The following is a 15,787-nucleotide window of genomic DNA, read 5'->3' on the forward strand; positions in this document are numbered from 1 at the left end:
TTATATAAGAAAGAATGATATTGTGGGTTGTCCCCACCAATTTTTCAAAGACTCCGTATCATACAAAGATACATACAGAAATACAGAGAGGGAAAAATTTTAAACTTAAGCAAATAAAGAAAGTATCAGGTTAGAAGTAAAAGACAGCGAAGACAGATGGCCGATCAAATCGAGGAAGAAAGTACTGAATGCCCACTGGATTTGAGTATAATCAGGTCAAGGCCAACCTTTACCAACAGATTTTGGAAAGCAGAGGACAAAGCCAAGACACAGAGAACTGAAGTGGCAATGGGAAGTGAAGACATCTTTACTAGAGTATGTTTTTTTTATCTTGGACTAAACAGTATACATGGAAATGTGTCTATTTGGATGACAAGGCTTTAGTGCCTGGAACAATCATAAGCATCAAGTTTTCCCTGGGCAGGAGGAGCTCTGCTTACAAAAGCAAGCGTAAGCCACACACTTCAATGACTTACTGGTTGTTACGACGAAAGCTATCCATATTCTACCAATTTCATTCAAAAAGATTTTCCAAGTCCTTGGAAATCTTTACAACCCACAAGTAACAAAAACGGTTCCTCTTCTTATAGCCTCTACAAAGCACGTAACAGACAGAATCTTCCTTTTTCTGTGACTGTCAAGGACATTGGTCATATTTGCAGCTCAACTGCAAGAGCCCTAAAGGATCATACTAACTACACAGGGGAACTTGACAAAGATTCTGGGTGCTAACCTGACACCTCATTAAACCGCATTTTACATAAGGCCATTTATCTATTTCTAGGTTACCATTTTTAAGTACGGGCTCCTCCGAACCTCCTGAAATGCATCACAACACAAAGTGGGAAAACTCACCCAGGATCCATGCATTTTCTGCTGCTCTTGGAAAAAGTGTAGAGATTGTTAACAGCGCACCTAGGGGAGAAGGAACAAGTAATGAAGCCATGAACCTCTTGCATAGGAACCAGCAAAGAAAGCTCAATAAAATGACACCCTGTGAACACTCAGAAGTGCCTACAAGGGTGACAGAAGAGAGTTACACACCTGAACCATTGTAATGCCAAAAGGATTTGAGGCAATTGGACGGGCTGATCTCTTTGGTGAGTGTAAATACTGAGTCCTTTTTCAAACAGTTGGCCACCACTAAATAAAGGGGGAAACAGATTCCCGTTACTCCACTGACTTACTCTCTTACTGTTTCTCCCTACTGCTAAACCACAAAGAATCACCAGAATGCAGAATGTGAGCTCTCCAACCTGGGATAAAAGTGCGTGGAGGCATGGCTTTGTTTACCCAACTAAACTCGGTTACTGCTGCCCTTAATCTCATATTAAGAAAACAGTAATATAGTGGACACAACCTTGGCCTGGGAGTCTGAGTCCTGTTAGCAATCCCACCTACAGGCCCAGACACCTTGGACAAGTCACCGCCCTTCTCAGGCCCAATCCTTTCCTCTTGTCACCAACGCAGCAGGGGGTGACCCTTGAGACCTATCCTCCCCTGCACTATGGGATGCCCAGGGCAGAACCAAGGGGAATCAGCATACACTTAGATCAGAGAACAAGGGCACCGATGGACATTCAGAGTCATGTTTGGAACTTGGGGAGAGCCAGAGGCAGAGAGAAAGTGTAAGTGTGTACAGGTAGGAGCACCTCCACAGCCTAGGCTGTGATCCCCCCACCCCAGTCCCCCAGGAGATGGAGAAGTCACAAAGTCCCAGGAGAATGAGCGCCCATTCTACAGAAGCCTGGCCCGCACCCCCGGCCCAGACACGCCGACTCCCGAAACAGGTCAAATGCTAAGGAAGGCAGGACACACTCTCCTGTCCTCGGTCCGGGGCTAATCACCCCAGCCCCGCACACCGCTGGGCGGGAAGATCAAGAACAAACCCAAGGCTGCAAACGCTGGACCTACCCTTTCGGGTGTCGCTCATGTGCCCCAAGGCCCCTGCCTCACCCTGATGGAGCTTCTTTTCTGCGACTTCACTCCTGGGATCCTCCCCTCTGCTCCTCCGAGACCAGCCGGATCTTCACCGACAACTCACTCTGGGGAACAGCAGAACCCCGCCTACTGAGGGGGCCTAACTGTTCTCCATGCCTCCGCGGAAGGGGACACAAGGATGCAGAGGCGTTGGTCCGGGTCGCTGCCGCCGCCACCGTCGTGACCGCCACCTGCGTGCCACAAGGAGGCGTCGGAGTAGTGCCCCGGAGCCCCTGCTCCACACTCCACCCGCCCGCGCAAACCCTGGCCCGCACAGCCGCGCGCTCGCACAGAGGAGACCCCACCGGACAGCGGCCAGACATGAACCCACACGCCACCGAGGCCAAAGCCTGCCGAACCTGCGCAGGCCTGGAAGCCACAGCGGTATGGAGGCAGTGCGCGTGCGCCAAATCGCACAGGAACCGAGGTGCACATGCGCAAAAGGACCCAGCTGGCTGCCTTCCAGGCCTCACGAAGGGAAACCGGAAGAATACCAGGACTGTCTTTCCCGTAGGGAACGTCTTAACTGAATCCACTTCGACTTCGGCCAGCCTTTAGGTGGTGCTGAGCAGAGAGGCGGGAACCCTACCTACCTCTCCGCATTTGTCTCACTCCTGTTAGGGATCAAGGAAAGGTGTCGTCTGTATGACTTCGTCCTGCAATCCTGCAATCCTGGTCCTTTCCTTGCTCCGAGACCTTTCCTGTTACAAGCGAGATTCCCCGACAACAGGGTGAGGCGAAGGGAGGGCTGTGTCATATCCACTTAACGCTAGAGCTTTCACTAAAGTACTAGGAAACAGTAAATGCCCAGCCATGATATAAGGTAGTATTATCCATGTGCATATGGTTTCTCCAAGGAAGGAAAAGATCGTAGAAACATAAACGTTTTCTAGGTTACACACCTAATGCTTAAATACTGTAAAAAAAAAAAAATCCGAAAACACGAACTGAAAAAATGAAACAAATACCTGGGGTCTCACTCCCAAGGAGAACTGTGCCTGTGTTAGGTAATAGTGTCAGTTTTCAAAAATGACATCATAAGGACACCACTACTTTGTGGTGAAATAATACAACCATGTTTTTGGCCAATTGTCTTTTAATTGGCCAATTGTCACTCACAGCTGGGATGTGAATGACAGTGGCCACATCTCTGGGCTTGAGTCAGGAAACCTGCAGGGCGCATTTCTCTATGCTCATTTCCATTTTCACCAGATCAAGGATGAAAGCTGTGCAGAGCTTTAGAAGGTTTACTGTGAGGATGAGCAGAGTGCCCATCAGCCTGGGTCCCCAGACCCCTGTTCTCACCTCCCCACGTGCACTGACCAGCACTCAGTGGAAGCCTGGGGTGCCCTCTACGCTTTGCTCCTCTCTGGTTCTCTGTCCTACAAATGCCCACTGCCATGCCCCCTTGGCGACAAACTCTGTCCCTTCAGCTCAGAGACAGTCCTCATCCCTGTATGGTGGCCTGGACTCTCTCCGGGCCTTGAAATGGACACCCTCAGGAATTGCTTCTCTCTCACTCCAAATAACTAAAAAGTGTCATTTTACATATTTCCCCCTTTTGAGAAACGTGTTTAAGCAGGGTGGGTGACCTGGACCCCATGATTCCGACTTGACCAGAAGCAGCAGCAATCCGCCTCTCACTGTGGCTTCATGAAGGTATCTAGAATGGAGAGCTTTCTCTTTATGTTGTAGTGGAAATTGCAGTCATGCAATCTGTCATCTGTCTTTTTAACTTAATTTTTTACTTTTTATGTTCTGTCACATAGACACTTTTTACTTCTACTGTTCAAATCTTTCACGTTCTCGTCGCACTTTTCACCTGTTTCGACATTGTCCTCATGGAAACCTTTCCACCTTTAATGGTCTCATTCCAACAAGACCATTCCAATGGTCTCGTTGCCTGTGTTTTCTCCTGTTTCTTTTTTCTCTCCAGTGCATCAATTCTATTAAGATGCCTATCACCTGATTTCCAGGCTTGTAAAATCAGTCCTCATACTCCAAGTTGCTTTCCAAGCGTTGACCTTGTGCAGCGATGGGACACACATCGTCCTGCAGCCTTGCCCTCCCCATCACCGGGGACTCCTGGGACAGCCTGGCCCTGGAAGCTGTGGAGGAGCCTGGGGCTGTGTGCCTGGTCCCTGAGACCTGGTCCAACTCAGAAAGTCCACAACTGCACTTAAGGGACACATGTAGCCCCTGCACATCTGACACACAGACCGTTTAAATTTCAGCTTTACTGGGTAACAAGTAGCACGTGAAATGATAAGATATTTAAAGTGTACACCGTGGTGATTTAACATATGTATATTTGGTGAAAGGATTCTCCCCATCCAGGCAACATATCCATCGCCTGACATGTACCTTTGGTTGGTGCTGTTGTTAATCTTGGTGAGAATACTTAAGCTCTATTCTGTCAGCCAATTGCAGCGATATACAACACAAGTGGTATCAACCGTAGTCATGGTGTTATATATGAGATCTGAAGGTTTGAACCTTTTACCAACCATTCTCTATTCCCCCACCCCCAGGCAGCCTCTTTTGTATTGTCTGTTTCTGAGAGTTTGATTATTTTTTCTTTTTGAGATAACACATAAAATTAATGATAGCACGTAGACTTTGTCTGTCTGGCTTACTTCATTTAGCATAATAACCTCAAGGCCCATCCTTATGGTCACAAATGGCTGGATTCTTCTTTCTCATAGTTGAGTAACATACCATTCTATATGTACACATCACATCTTCTGTACCCATTTATCCATTGATGGACCAGGTTGTTTCCATATCTTGGCTACTGTGAAGAATGCTGCCACAAACACGGAGGTGCAGATCTCTCTTCAGGGTCCAGTTTTCATTTCCTTTGGATAAATACCCAGACCTGCAGTGGCTGCATCATACAATGGTTCTATTTTTCACTTGTCGAGGATCTGCCTTACTGTCTTCTGGATGAACCGATTTGACCTCACCCATGGTTGGCATGGGCTGATTAGAAACATGTACGTGTTCCAAATAAAAAAATTAAAGTTTGGGTACATCCCGACTGTCTCATCCAAGTTCAAATGATGGATCAAAAGCAAGACTCACAGCTGAAAGGTGGAAACAACCCAAGTGTCCAACAGCAGACGGGTGGATAATCAAAGTATGGTTTATATAATGGTTATTATTCACCCTATCAAAAGAAGGAAGTTCTCACACAGGCTACAACATGGATGAACCTTGAACACATTATGCTGACTGACTAAGCCCGAAAGAAATGTACAAACACCTACAGTAGTCAAACTCACAGGGACAGAAAGTTGAATAGTGGCCCCCAGGACCTGGGGGGGATGGATGAGGAGTTCATATTTATTGGGTGCTGTCTTTGAGAAGAGGAAACAGTTCTGCAGATGGCTGGTGCTGACTGTGGCCCAACAACTGAATGTGTTCATTGCCACTGAATTTAACCTTTAATGAGGTTAAAATGATAAATTTGTTATATTATTTCACCACAATAAGAAAGAGAGGAAGGCCTGGGCTGGTGTGGCTCAGTGGTTGAGTGCCGACCTGTGAAACAAAGAGGGTTGGCGGTTCAATTCCCAATTAGGGCACATGCCTGGGTTGTAGGCCAGGGGCATGCAAGGAGCCACTGATGGATGTATCTCTTGCACACTGTTGTTTAAAAGAAAGGGGGGAAGGAAGGAAAGAAGGGAGAAAGGGAGGAAGGAAGGAAAAGTTTCATTGCCCCCTGATCCTGCAGGACACTGAGTTGGTTAGTCCCGTTTCCGCATCTGCACTCCCCACCTTCACAGAGAACATCCTGTTCTGTCCTGAATCAGAGATCTTTCCACTTAATCTTTCTGTGCGTCTGACATTTTATTCATAGGATCCTTGAGTGGTAGTGAAATTTCTGGCCCGAGAGTGATACGCAGGCTGAACATTGTGATATGTGCACTAGAGTTTCTTAATTGGACTTGGGGGGCCGGCTTTGGGCGATTCATAGACTCCCAGAAATTGTAGACACCATCTGAAGGATGTGAGCACTTGTACAGCTTTCTAGGAGATTAGGTTCTCACAGTGTCTCTTGCAATAAACGCTGCCTGAGGGTAGAGGATGAGTGTCCCTGCTACAGAATCCCGAACACCGTGTATGTGAACATCGAGCTTGGCCAAATTCTGTGTTTGTTGTTGTCATCATTGTCTTCCAAAGTGGTTGTACCACTCCAAATTGATTTTTTCCCCTGATTTCTATTTATCTATTTTTGGAGAGAGGGGAAGAGGGGGAAGGGAAAGAGAGAAGGGGAGAAACATTGATATGTGAGAGAAACAATGATCAGTAGCACAGGTCCCCAACCAAGGACCAGCCTGCAACCCAGGCATTGCAGTGACCAGGAATTGAACCAGCGAACTTTCGCTTTGAGGCTCGTGGGTCAACCAACTGAGCCACACTGGGGTCAGGGCACCATTCAGTGTTTTAAAGTAACTTGTTAATCTGATGAGTCCCTGTACCCAGGAACTTTTTTACACCTTTGTCCCACTCTTGCAAAGTCTTAGCATTTCTGCTTTCCATAAATGCCTTTGTCACCTCTGTCTCTCACCAGGCGACACTCTGAAATAGGAATGGCAAAGAAGACATCCCAGCATACTTCACATTCAGAATGGAGAGAACAGAGTGTCTGCTGGGGAGGAGGTAAAGAGCGATGCTGACCCTTGAGGACAGTTCTGGAGGCTGGTCTGAGGTTGTTGGGTCAGTAGCAGGAGATACTGTTTACCCCTGATGTCCAGGAGAAGTGCACACATGGCAGTTACATGTATGTATGGCAGTTACGTATATGGCAGTTACACATATGTGTTTGAGTCCTTCACACTGGTTGCCAGGTTGGAATGACTGATGACATCAGAGGCTTCCAACCTTCCTGATTGGAAGGTTCAAACTCCATGGCGCTCGGCAGCGAGGGTGGACAACAGCCTCTTCTCTCCAGCCCTGTGATCACCCAGATTTCCTGAAAGAGAAGAGTTTGAAAGAAATCATGGCCGGCTGTGAACAGAGTCTCCAGTCTGACAACCTGAGCCCCCAGCCGAGCACCTCAGGGTATCCCCTGGAGGTGACAGTAATTCAGGTCAACCCAGGACCATCAGGTGAGGAAACAGGGGGCAGAGGGATTTGACAGGGGTGCCCATTAAGGAGGAAGGTGTGAGGAGGGTGAGGAGGGTGCGTGTGAAAGAAAGGGGAGATTCAGAAAGCCAGGGATTGGAGGAAACTACAGGAGCTGGGGACAAGTAGTTTCCTTTCCATGAAAGGAAAGTCTGGGAGTCAAGGAAAGAGGGTTAGGAGATGAGAGTCAAAGATGAGAGAAGGGAAGGGAGGACACAATGATGGTTCCTTTTGTTCCCCTTCCATGGGACAAATGACCTCTATCTAACAAAGAACAGTTTTCAGGACAGAGATGTAGAACAATGGCAAGGTGGATGTGGAGGGGGACCACAGGAGAAAGGTGAAAAGACGGCTAGGGAGAAGGCCAGTAGCCTACGAGACTGGAGAGAATGGAGGGGTTTGTTTGAGGAGGGAATGGGTGGGGTGGACTGGGCATCTGGTTTAGGTAACCAGTAGTTGAATTCCACAGGCAAAAAAAGCCTTTTATTGTATCCTGGGTTCTTTACTCAGCCCCCTGTGTGGATTCCGGCCCCCTGCGTCCAAACACCATCAGCCGTAAGAGGAAGAGAGGGCAGTCAACAGAAGAGGAGGGAGAGGAGGAGACCGCTCCCAGGCCTAAAAACATCGGAGTCATAGAGACGGTGTGTGGCCAGAAAGTGACGCTGAAGAAGAAGCGCACATCCACGGTGCTGCCAGAACACCACGAGGCCTTTGCCAGGCTGCTCAGTAAGAAGATACCCTGGAGAGCACCCTCCAATCCCTTAAAAAAAAATTTAAAGACCTGTATTTTTCCAACAGCAAGGAACCCCCTGCTAGTTGGTACATTCTCTATCCTACATGGACTCCCTATTGGTCGCTCACTGGGGACACTTAGAAGTAATGCAGGATTAGGCTAGACTTGAAAAGGGCTTGCATTTGTGATTACAAGGCCTGGTTTCAACTGTACCCTCTGAGACTTCTTAGCTCTGACCGGCCCTTTGAATCTAAATACCTGCACCTGTGTATAATGAAGCCACCGCCCCACCCTGATGTGCTGTCCATTGAGAAAATGACTGACCGGCTACTGCAGCGCCAGGGGCACACTCATGCGTGATGAGGGAGCAGCACTGATTTCCTAAGATCCGAGTGATGCGGATATGCTACTGCCACCCTACCTGTCACCCAGTCCCCCCACACTGGGTGGGTGGGGGCGGTGTCACCCTGCTTCCTTGCCCAGGGAACAATCTCCTCTTTCCCTCTTCCTGTCCGCCTCAGCCTTGGCCACAATCCCGAACCTTCCCCAAGAAGGGCACAGTTCTCCTCTTTGCCCCACAACCTGCCCCCAGCAACCCTGTTCCTGTGGCCAAGCTAATACCTGCCCCCTCTGCACAGAGGATCCTGTCGTGAAAGGGTTCCTGGAGTGGGACAGAAGCCTGAGGCTCACAGACAAGGTAACTGGTACTCCTGCTCCACCTTTGATCCTGGGACAGAGGGACTTCCTGAGCCCACAGTTCCCGGTCCAACCAGATGCCTTGTCACCACTTCCCTTCAGGGACCCAGGCGTTTCTTGCAGTGTGGACGGCAGCCCTGCCTCTGGCCTGGCTCCTGTGGCATCTGAGCCCAAGGCCTGTCCCTGTGGTTGCTGGCATATCATGTCCCCTGTTCTCTCAGCTCTTGGGGACTCCCTCTCGCTCCAGCTTATCAGAGACCCCGTGATGCTGGCTGTCCTACACACACGCCCTGAAACCCTCAGCGCTTGCCATCCCGGGGACACCAGCCGTTCCCTTGTCCCACTGTTCTTCCCCTTTCACCACGTGAGCCCTCTGGTATGTTCTTCCCCTCTTTCCACCAGTACCTGCTGGCGATGGTTATCGCTTACTTCAGCCGCGCGGGCCTCTTCTGCTGGCAGTACCAGAGACTTCACTTCTTCCTGGCCCTGTGAGTGCTGTGCTGAAGCCCATCAGTCAGCGTTCGTCCTCTGGGGAGTGCGGGGAGAGGAGTGGGCCCCCGACCTTTATTCTGTTCTTCCAACCATTTCTACTGTGTACTGTGTCTATACCTGTGATAGGACTAGTATAGTGTTTATTATACTGTTCTTTGTCAAAGCCAACAACCCTAATGCCAGTTAAAAGATGGAACAAAGAAAAAGAAAACATAAAAGCCTCATAAAGAAATGACTTCACTCTTCCCCTGAGTGAATAGGCTCGAGACTGACCATTTTTAATTTTTCTCTCCCCCCACCCCCCACCTCATCACACTACCAAATGTGATGGTGTTTCTCCTGGATCGAGGCCCTCTTTAAATAACAGATCTGTTGTGAAAGGCTCCCCAGGGCCCTGGTCAGGTTGCTCAGCTGTTTGGAGTGTCTCTGGTGCACGGAAATGCTGCGGGTTCCATCCCGGTCAGGGCTCCTGCATGAGGCAACCGATCCATGTTTCTCTCTCACATCGATGTTTCTCTCTGTCTCTCCCTCTCTCTAAAATCAATAAACATACCCTCGGGTGAGCAGAAAAAAACATGACCTCTAGGGATGTTTCTTACAAGTCTCTCTGAATATAGTTCTAAAACACCAGTCTAACCCCTCTCCCAACAATGTCATTGGCTAATTTTGTTCTAAACCAAAGCCAGAGTTCTCAGTTTCAAGTCAGCTCTCTCTACGATCCCCATCACATTTGCTCCCCACCCTGACGTGACAATCTTTGTTTCACTGCCCTTCCCTGATTTTATATTGTGTTTTAAGTCTTGGTATTTTTTACGCATATGTAACTAAAAGAAATGATTTCTTCTGAAAACTAACTCAAACACCAAAATCTTCAGACACCCTGACTTCTGCAACCCAGTAGCACTTTAATTAAAATTCTATCACAATGTGGTATTTTGGATTACAGTTATTTCTCATCTCCACCTTTCTCCTTTAATCCCATCAGACTAGACCAGTGTCGAAGGCAATCTTGTCAAAACATCAATGGCTCCCTAAAACACTCAGCACAGTTCTTTACATGTTGCAAAGTTTAAGTTATATTGAGTCTCTGGGGTACTTGGTTTTGCACTTGACTATGAGACAGAGCATTCCGTCATTCATTCTGTGAAACCTTATCAAGTGCATCTCAAGTGCCCAGAAACATGAGGTTGGAAACAGAATTCAAGAAGGGCTGCTGAGTGCGTGCGCTGAGGAACCAAGTCCTCTGCTGGTCACTTGGTAGGAAAGCAATGAATACTGCAATGGGCCAGTCGGGCCCTGCCCGCAGGAGCTGTCTAGGGAATTACACTACAGGGAGACAGGTGTGTGCACACACAGCAGGTTAAAGGATGGGGGCGGGCTTCCCCTGAATCTTATCTGCATCATCAAGGTATGAGAGGTGCCCTTCAGGTCCCAGCTCCGCGGGGGCTTCTTGATGACAGGGTGGCACTCTGTGACACTGGAGAGGGCTCCTGTGGGTCCTGTGTGAAGCTGATCTAATCTGTGTCCTTTCTGGAAAGCAGACCTCAGGCAGGGGTCCTTCCTGTCCAGCTCCTGACTGACACTTTGATGGCTTTCCACAGCTACCTGGCTCTTGATATGGAAGAGGATTACCACGCTCCTAAAGAGGCCATCTTTTCCTTCCTCTATGGGGACAGCAACTGTGCCCGGCGTCCCTTGTTCCACAAATTGCGATTTCAGTTCTTTCGTTCCATGGGCTACAGGGCATGGGTCACCAAGGAAGAGTGCAAAGAGGTAGGTGGGCTGTGGGGATCTGGCGGAGGGGGGGCCAGACTGGAGAGAGAAGGGATCATGGGGGATCGCAGTCGGGATTGGGCAATGAAGAGAGATTTGGGGGCTGGGCAAGGGGAACCATGGTGCCCACCCAGACAGTCGTCGTCTCCTCAGGGGCTGTTTGTCTTTCCAGATCCAGGCCTTTGATCCAGAGCTGTGGGTGTGGAGGCGAGATCGCGGCCTCCTTTCTGACATCACAGAGCCTGAGGTAGGTGGGCAGGAAGGCAGGGCTGTGTCTGCACAGGTTGTCCCTTTAGGAAATCTGAAACATTTAACTGCTGCACCCATGCTCATCCACCCCACCCATCCTCATCACCCTCCACACAACTGTGAAGTACACCTGCCAGGCACACAGCCTGGCACGGACTCGGCTCCCAGCCACCAGCTGACAAACCACACCCAGGCTCTTCAGTGGGATGTGTGGGTACCAGGTCTCAAGATTTGGTTGAAACCATTTCATCGAAGCAACTGGGTCCAAATGACAGCTTGTTGGAATACAGAGTTTTGTGAAGAGTGAATACGTTCCAAATTTTTCCATATATTGTGCTTTGACTTCTGCTGGTTCTGGAGACTGGAGGTCTGAGATCAGGTCGCGTTCTGGTGAGGACCCTCTTCTGTTCTGCACATGACCAACTCCCCACCGGGCACTCACTCGGTGTGAGGGCTGAGGCATGGCTCTGGGGTCTTCTATAAGGGCAATAATCTCATCCATAAAGGCCCCACCCATGACCTAATCACCTCCCAAAGGCCCCCACTTCTTCTTGTAAATCCTCTTCCAAGGATATGTTTAATGATTTTAGAGAGAAAGGAAGAGAGAGGGAGAAACATCAATGTGGAAAGGGATCCAACCCAAAAACATGGCCTGAACAGGGATCAAACTCACAACCTTTCGGTGTATGGGTTGTTGCTCTAACCAACTGAGCCACCATCGCCCTAGGGGTTATGAATTTGGGGGAACACAAGTACTGTGGCTGTAGCATTAGCCAAGTTTAGAGTAGGTGTTATGGGTAAACATTAGAATCCAGGGTTAGCATTGGGGAGCAGGCCCCTGGCCCCATGGTTTTTGATGTTAACATGTCAGGGATGTTTCTAGCATGGTTACAAGTTCAGATTTTCAATCGTATGAATGGACCAAGGTGTGAGTAAGGCGAAGCCAGACTCTCCCTCTGTGGGCTGCTCCCTGAACAGAATCGCCTCAAGTCCTTCCTAGGAAGCAGGTCACTGGGTGTATGGAGTAATCTTTGGGCTCAGGGTCATCAAACTTCAGTGATCATATTTGGAAAACAATAGTGTGAGATGGGGGTTGAGAATGGAGGATTAGAGAGACAATTGAATTTATAGATTAATCTAAACTCTGCTTGGAATTGACTGAGAATTTAGATAATCTTTCCACCTAGAGAGTTTCCTTTTGGAAATGTGACATCCTGTCTCTCTCTCTTACCTCTAGGTCGCTAAGCCCTCAGGAGAGTCCAGTTCTCAGCAGGAAGTCAATCCAGGCGCTAATGACAGGCCTGAGGAAGCGAAAGAGGAGCCTCCTGTGCAGATAATCTAGCAGAGCCCAGAATATTCCCAAAAGAGCTGGAGAGTTATTATGCCCTGCTCTTCAGAACATTTCTAGGAGTCCATTTAAGGACAATTGGAAACCAGGGTTTTTTCAGGTTTTGCCCCTTTCTAAGTCAACACCCAAAATTTCAGATGTTTGATTCACATCTCCCCTGAGGGAGAAGCTGGAGGTCCCGTTTTCGATACACTTGGTTGCGACAGTACAGCCATCAGAAGGTGGAGTTTAGGGGCTGCGAGCAGAAGGAAATATTTGGGGTGCCATATTAGAGCCGTAAGATTGTGACAGCTGAATGTATGCCAAATTTTACTGATTTATTTTGAAAATGTTCCCATAGGATTATTATATTTATTCTCATATTTAATATTTATATCTTTATTATTTAAAATTTATAGCTTTATGTTAAATAGTTTTTAAATAGTCTAAGTTTTAAAAACATGTTTTTCCTACTGAGGCTTTGGGTGACTATTATAGCTGTTTTACATAAGTAAAATGTAATTCTTTTTACCTTACCAGGAGGAGTTTTTGTTGTTTTATCTGTTATGTGGTATCAATTACCTTAGATCTAGGTGGGTAGCTCACCCATACTCTTGTCAAAATAAATTTTTATGTTTTGTTTGGCCTCTATTATTGAACTGTGAGAATTCAGTTGTAATTTTTTAACTTGCCTGGCTGACAGGTTTGTGTGTTATTTCAGATCATTAAAGAGCACGGTGCTATGCATCTCTTGAGGAAATACAATGAAGATGAAATTGTCACCTCCGTGAGGTGTGTGGTTGTCCCAGTTTGATTAGCTGCTCACTGTCAGGGGATAATGTAGCTTAATGGGGTTGATGTCACTCAAGCAAATTTCTTAACTCTGAGGAATAAATAATCCTGAATGGTTTTCCAGGTCAGTAGGAAAAACAAGAAGTTGAGGCCAACCTCTTGCCTCAGCTAGAGTCTGAGAGCAGGGAAGAAGGGCATGATATTGAGGTAGAAGAATGGGAAGAGCAGAGAGGAGGACAAAGCACCACGGGCACCTAGACAACAATGAGGAATTCAAAACAGAGCACAGGTGACTCACTGAGATGCACTTCCCTGGAAATGGCTGTGAAACGCGGACCCACTGGCACCAGAGAACACACACAGTGTTCATGGTCTTCAACCCTAATGGGACCCCTTCTCACAGCCTCCCCTACCAGCTTCATGTGGTCGGAGGACAAGAGCCTGTGTTAAGGTGGGAACCATTGGAAAGAGATGAGGAAATTGGAGAAATTCTGAGAAAAATAAAAAAGAGAGAGAAGAGAGGATGAGCTCAAGCTGTGAAATGGGATGGGCGTGGAGAAGGAGGAACTAAAATTGTGAATAGAGGATCACGGAGGAGAGCAAAGCATCCTGGGAGATGGGATGGTCCCAGATACCGAGTTCCCATGGCCTCAGGTTGGGCCTCCCTCACAGCACATAGATATGTTTCACCCACCAGAGAAGCTCACCTGAGATTTGGTGACTCGGGCTTTCCTTGGGGGTGCAATATGTAGACACGAACGTTTCAATCACTGGCCACGTAGTTGAACTCCATCTCCAGGCCCCTGTCCTCCCCAGAGATTCAGCTGTAACCCCCGACCTGTAATCACAGGGTTGGTCTTTCTGGCCTGACTGGCCCCCACCATGAGATTTGATTTTGGAGATTGTAGCCCCGCAAGAGCAAGATCTGAAAGGGGCTAGTAAGTCTCCCTGGAAAACCAGGTAAACACGCAGATGGCAGGCATTACTCGACTCTAACACTAAGGATTCCCATGGGAATCAGGCCTGAGATGTACATTTTGTCCTTTAAAGCCTGCTCTGTCTAGCAATAAGCCCTGTCAGTATAACCCAGATGTTTGAGTTCAATGCATAAGGAGTGAAAACTCCCAACTTCATGATACATGCCTTTACAACCATATGGCATCTGCACGTCTCACAGACCCCGACCTGAAAAGATTTCTGTGTTTTTTTTCAATTGTTTTCTATAGATAGTGTCAGTTTTTTATGAGTGTAACCTTTTGGACATTGATTGATAAGCTATACACATGTGCTGTATCCCCCTGTACTTCCCAACCCTAATAAAAGCTGTGTGGAGAAGGGCCTGGGGCATTCTCCACTAGAGGGAATCGCCACCCCCTTTCCTGCCAGAGCAACAAGATTGTGTCTAGGACAACTCTTTATTCTCATCTGCAGTGGCCAAGAGAGCTCTGCTGGCCAGAGTTCCCCACAAGCACCAGCCCAGGTGCGTTCCCAGGGGCCCAGCACAGTTCGCAGACACTCCTATAGCTCAGGAAATTCCCAGGACTTAGGAGCTTCCTCCAAGGAAACAGGCTTAAGGGCCAGCCACAGCGTTCATTAGACAGCACACTGAGCAATTCGAGGAGCCCCATCAGAACTCAGGTGGTTGGGGAAAGTAAACAGATGTGGGTGCAAAAACATTTTAGGCCACAGCTGTGGCAGGGGAGACAGAAGAAGCTGAAAAAATGGGTAGTGAAATAAGGGGGGGCTCACGGGCCATCGGAATAGCACAGGAGGTGCACACATTTAGGACACGGGGGCAGCTAATGACACGTGAGTAACTGAGTGAGGGGAAGCCAAGGAGAAAACATGGCTGTGCGCTGGGTGTGGGGTTCTTTTTTGCCAACGAGCGGGAAGGAAGGTATCCCGGGCTAGTTTTCTATGTTATAACGCAATTCCATTCACTAACATTTCAATTAAATGTGTCACTTATAATAGAGCATGATACACCCCTTTCCCTTATTTATCAGAGTCATCTGCAGTCACTGATTTGAAGACTTACGCTCTCAAGCTAAGGACAGGACTAGCGCTACGGGACACCTTGTGCAGCAATGACATTACAGACAGTCCTTAAATTAAGGGGAAACTGGAGTTCAGTGTCTGGGTGGACAGTCTTCTCCATACAGTGTCTGTGCAAAAGGACTATGGGAGTTTTTTGTACCATCCTTGTAACTGTTCTGTCAATTTGAAATTTTTCAAAATTAAATGTTGAATAAAAGAGAATGCTATTAAATGTCAATGTATAGGGAAAGTTTCAAAAGTACTCAGAGTAATGTGAGGTGATTCAAAGATGGACCCACTTAATCATCAAAAAGATCAACAACACCAATATACCAAAATACTGAAAATTCACTTACACCGTGAGCTAATAACAATAACAAAATGCAACAGACATCAAATCCTGTCACTCAGGATTTTGCAAATTGTCTTTCTTGTATGAACCGCAGAACCCAGTAGAGAGGAGATAGTAGTTTTCTTTAGAAAAGTATTCCAGCTAGTAAGTGAAGAAGAGATGGTAAAGGAGAGTATTACCATTTTGTCTCCCCTGAGGGACTAGTGGGTCATGGCAATGAACGTCA

The 15,787-nt window shown here is 47.7% G+C and overlaps 2 protein-coding genes across 13 annotated transcripts in view; one reads left to right on the plus strand and one right to left on the minus strand.

The window, feature by feature from the left end:
- The window catches only part of LOC112320149 (zinc finger CCCH domain-containing protein 18), a 36,086-nt gene extending 33,679 nt beyond the window's left edge, over positions 1 to 2,407 (minus strand). For 7 of the 12 annotated variants that reach the window (XR_011650685.1, XR_006653593.3, XR_006653598.2 and 4 more), the window contains exons 1-3: positions 1,915 to 2,327; positions 1,045 to 1,143; positions 856 to 915 (exon numbers count right to left, since the gene is read on the minus strand). Coding sequence is in view for 8 of the 12 variants with exons in the window: in XM_053915259.1 (XP_053771234.1) it covers positions 856 to 915; positions 1,045 to 1,143; positions 1,915 to 1,933 (178 nt within the window). In the remaining 4 variants the exon portion in view is untranslated. Of the gene's footprint in view, positions 1 to 855; positions 916 to 1,044; positions 1,144 to 1,914 lie in introns of all 12 variants that reach the window. The other 5 variants (XM_024577590.3, XM_045185359.2, XM_045185361.2 and 2 more) reach the window with 5 other exon arrangements.
- Positions 2,408 to 4,015: 1,608 nt separating this feature from the next.
- On the plus strand, positions 4,016 to 12,395 carry LOC112320049 (speedy protein E4-like). Its single transcript, XM_024577430.2, has 8 exons — positions 4,016 to 4,172; positions 6,954 to 7,094; positions 7,621 to 7,836; positions 8,482 to 8,540; positions 8,942 to 9,027; positions 10,633 to 10,804; positions 10,977 to 11,051; positions 12,291 to 12,395. The coding sequence occupies exons 1-8, from the start codon at positions 4,016 to 4,018 to the stop codon at positions 12,393 to 12,395; spliced, it is 1,011 nt and encodes a 336-aa protein (XP_024433198.2).
- The last annotated feature ends 3,392 nt before the right edge of the window (positions 12,396 to 15,787 follow it).

The sequence above is a fragment of the Desmodus rotundus genome, chromosome 12 (genome assembly GCF_022682495.2).
Source record: "Desmodus rotundus isolate HL8 chromosome 12, HLdesRot8A.1, whole genome shotgun sequence".
Taxonomy (NCBI): Eukaryota; Metazoa; Chordata; class Mammalia; order Chiroptera; family Phyllostomidae; genus Desmodus; species Desmodus rotundus.

What these genes read in the sequence shown, in the direction of transcription:
- LOC112320049 (XM_024577430.2), top strand. Translation starts at nt 4,016, where the DNA reads ATGGGACACACATCGTCCTGCAGCCTTGCCCTCCCCATCACCGGGGAC. An exon ending in CTTCACTTCTTCCTGGCCCT is followed by an intron (nt 9,028 to 10,632) that starts GTGAGTGCTGTG and finishes GGCTTTCCACAG; the next exon opens with CTACCTGGCTCTTGATATGG. An exon ending in CTGACATCACAGAGCCTGAG is followed by an intron (nt 11,052 to 12,290) that starts GTAGGTGGGCAG and finishes TCTTACCTCTAG; the next exon opens with GTCGCTAAGCCCTCAGGAGA.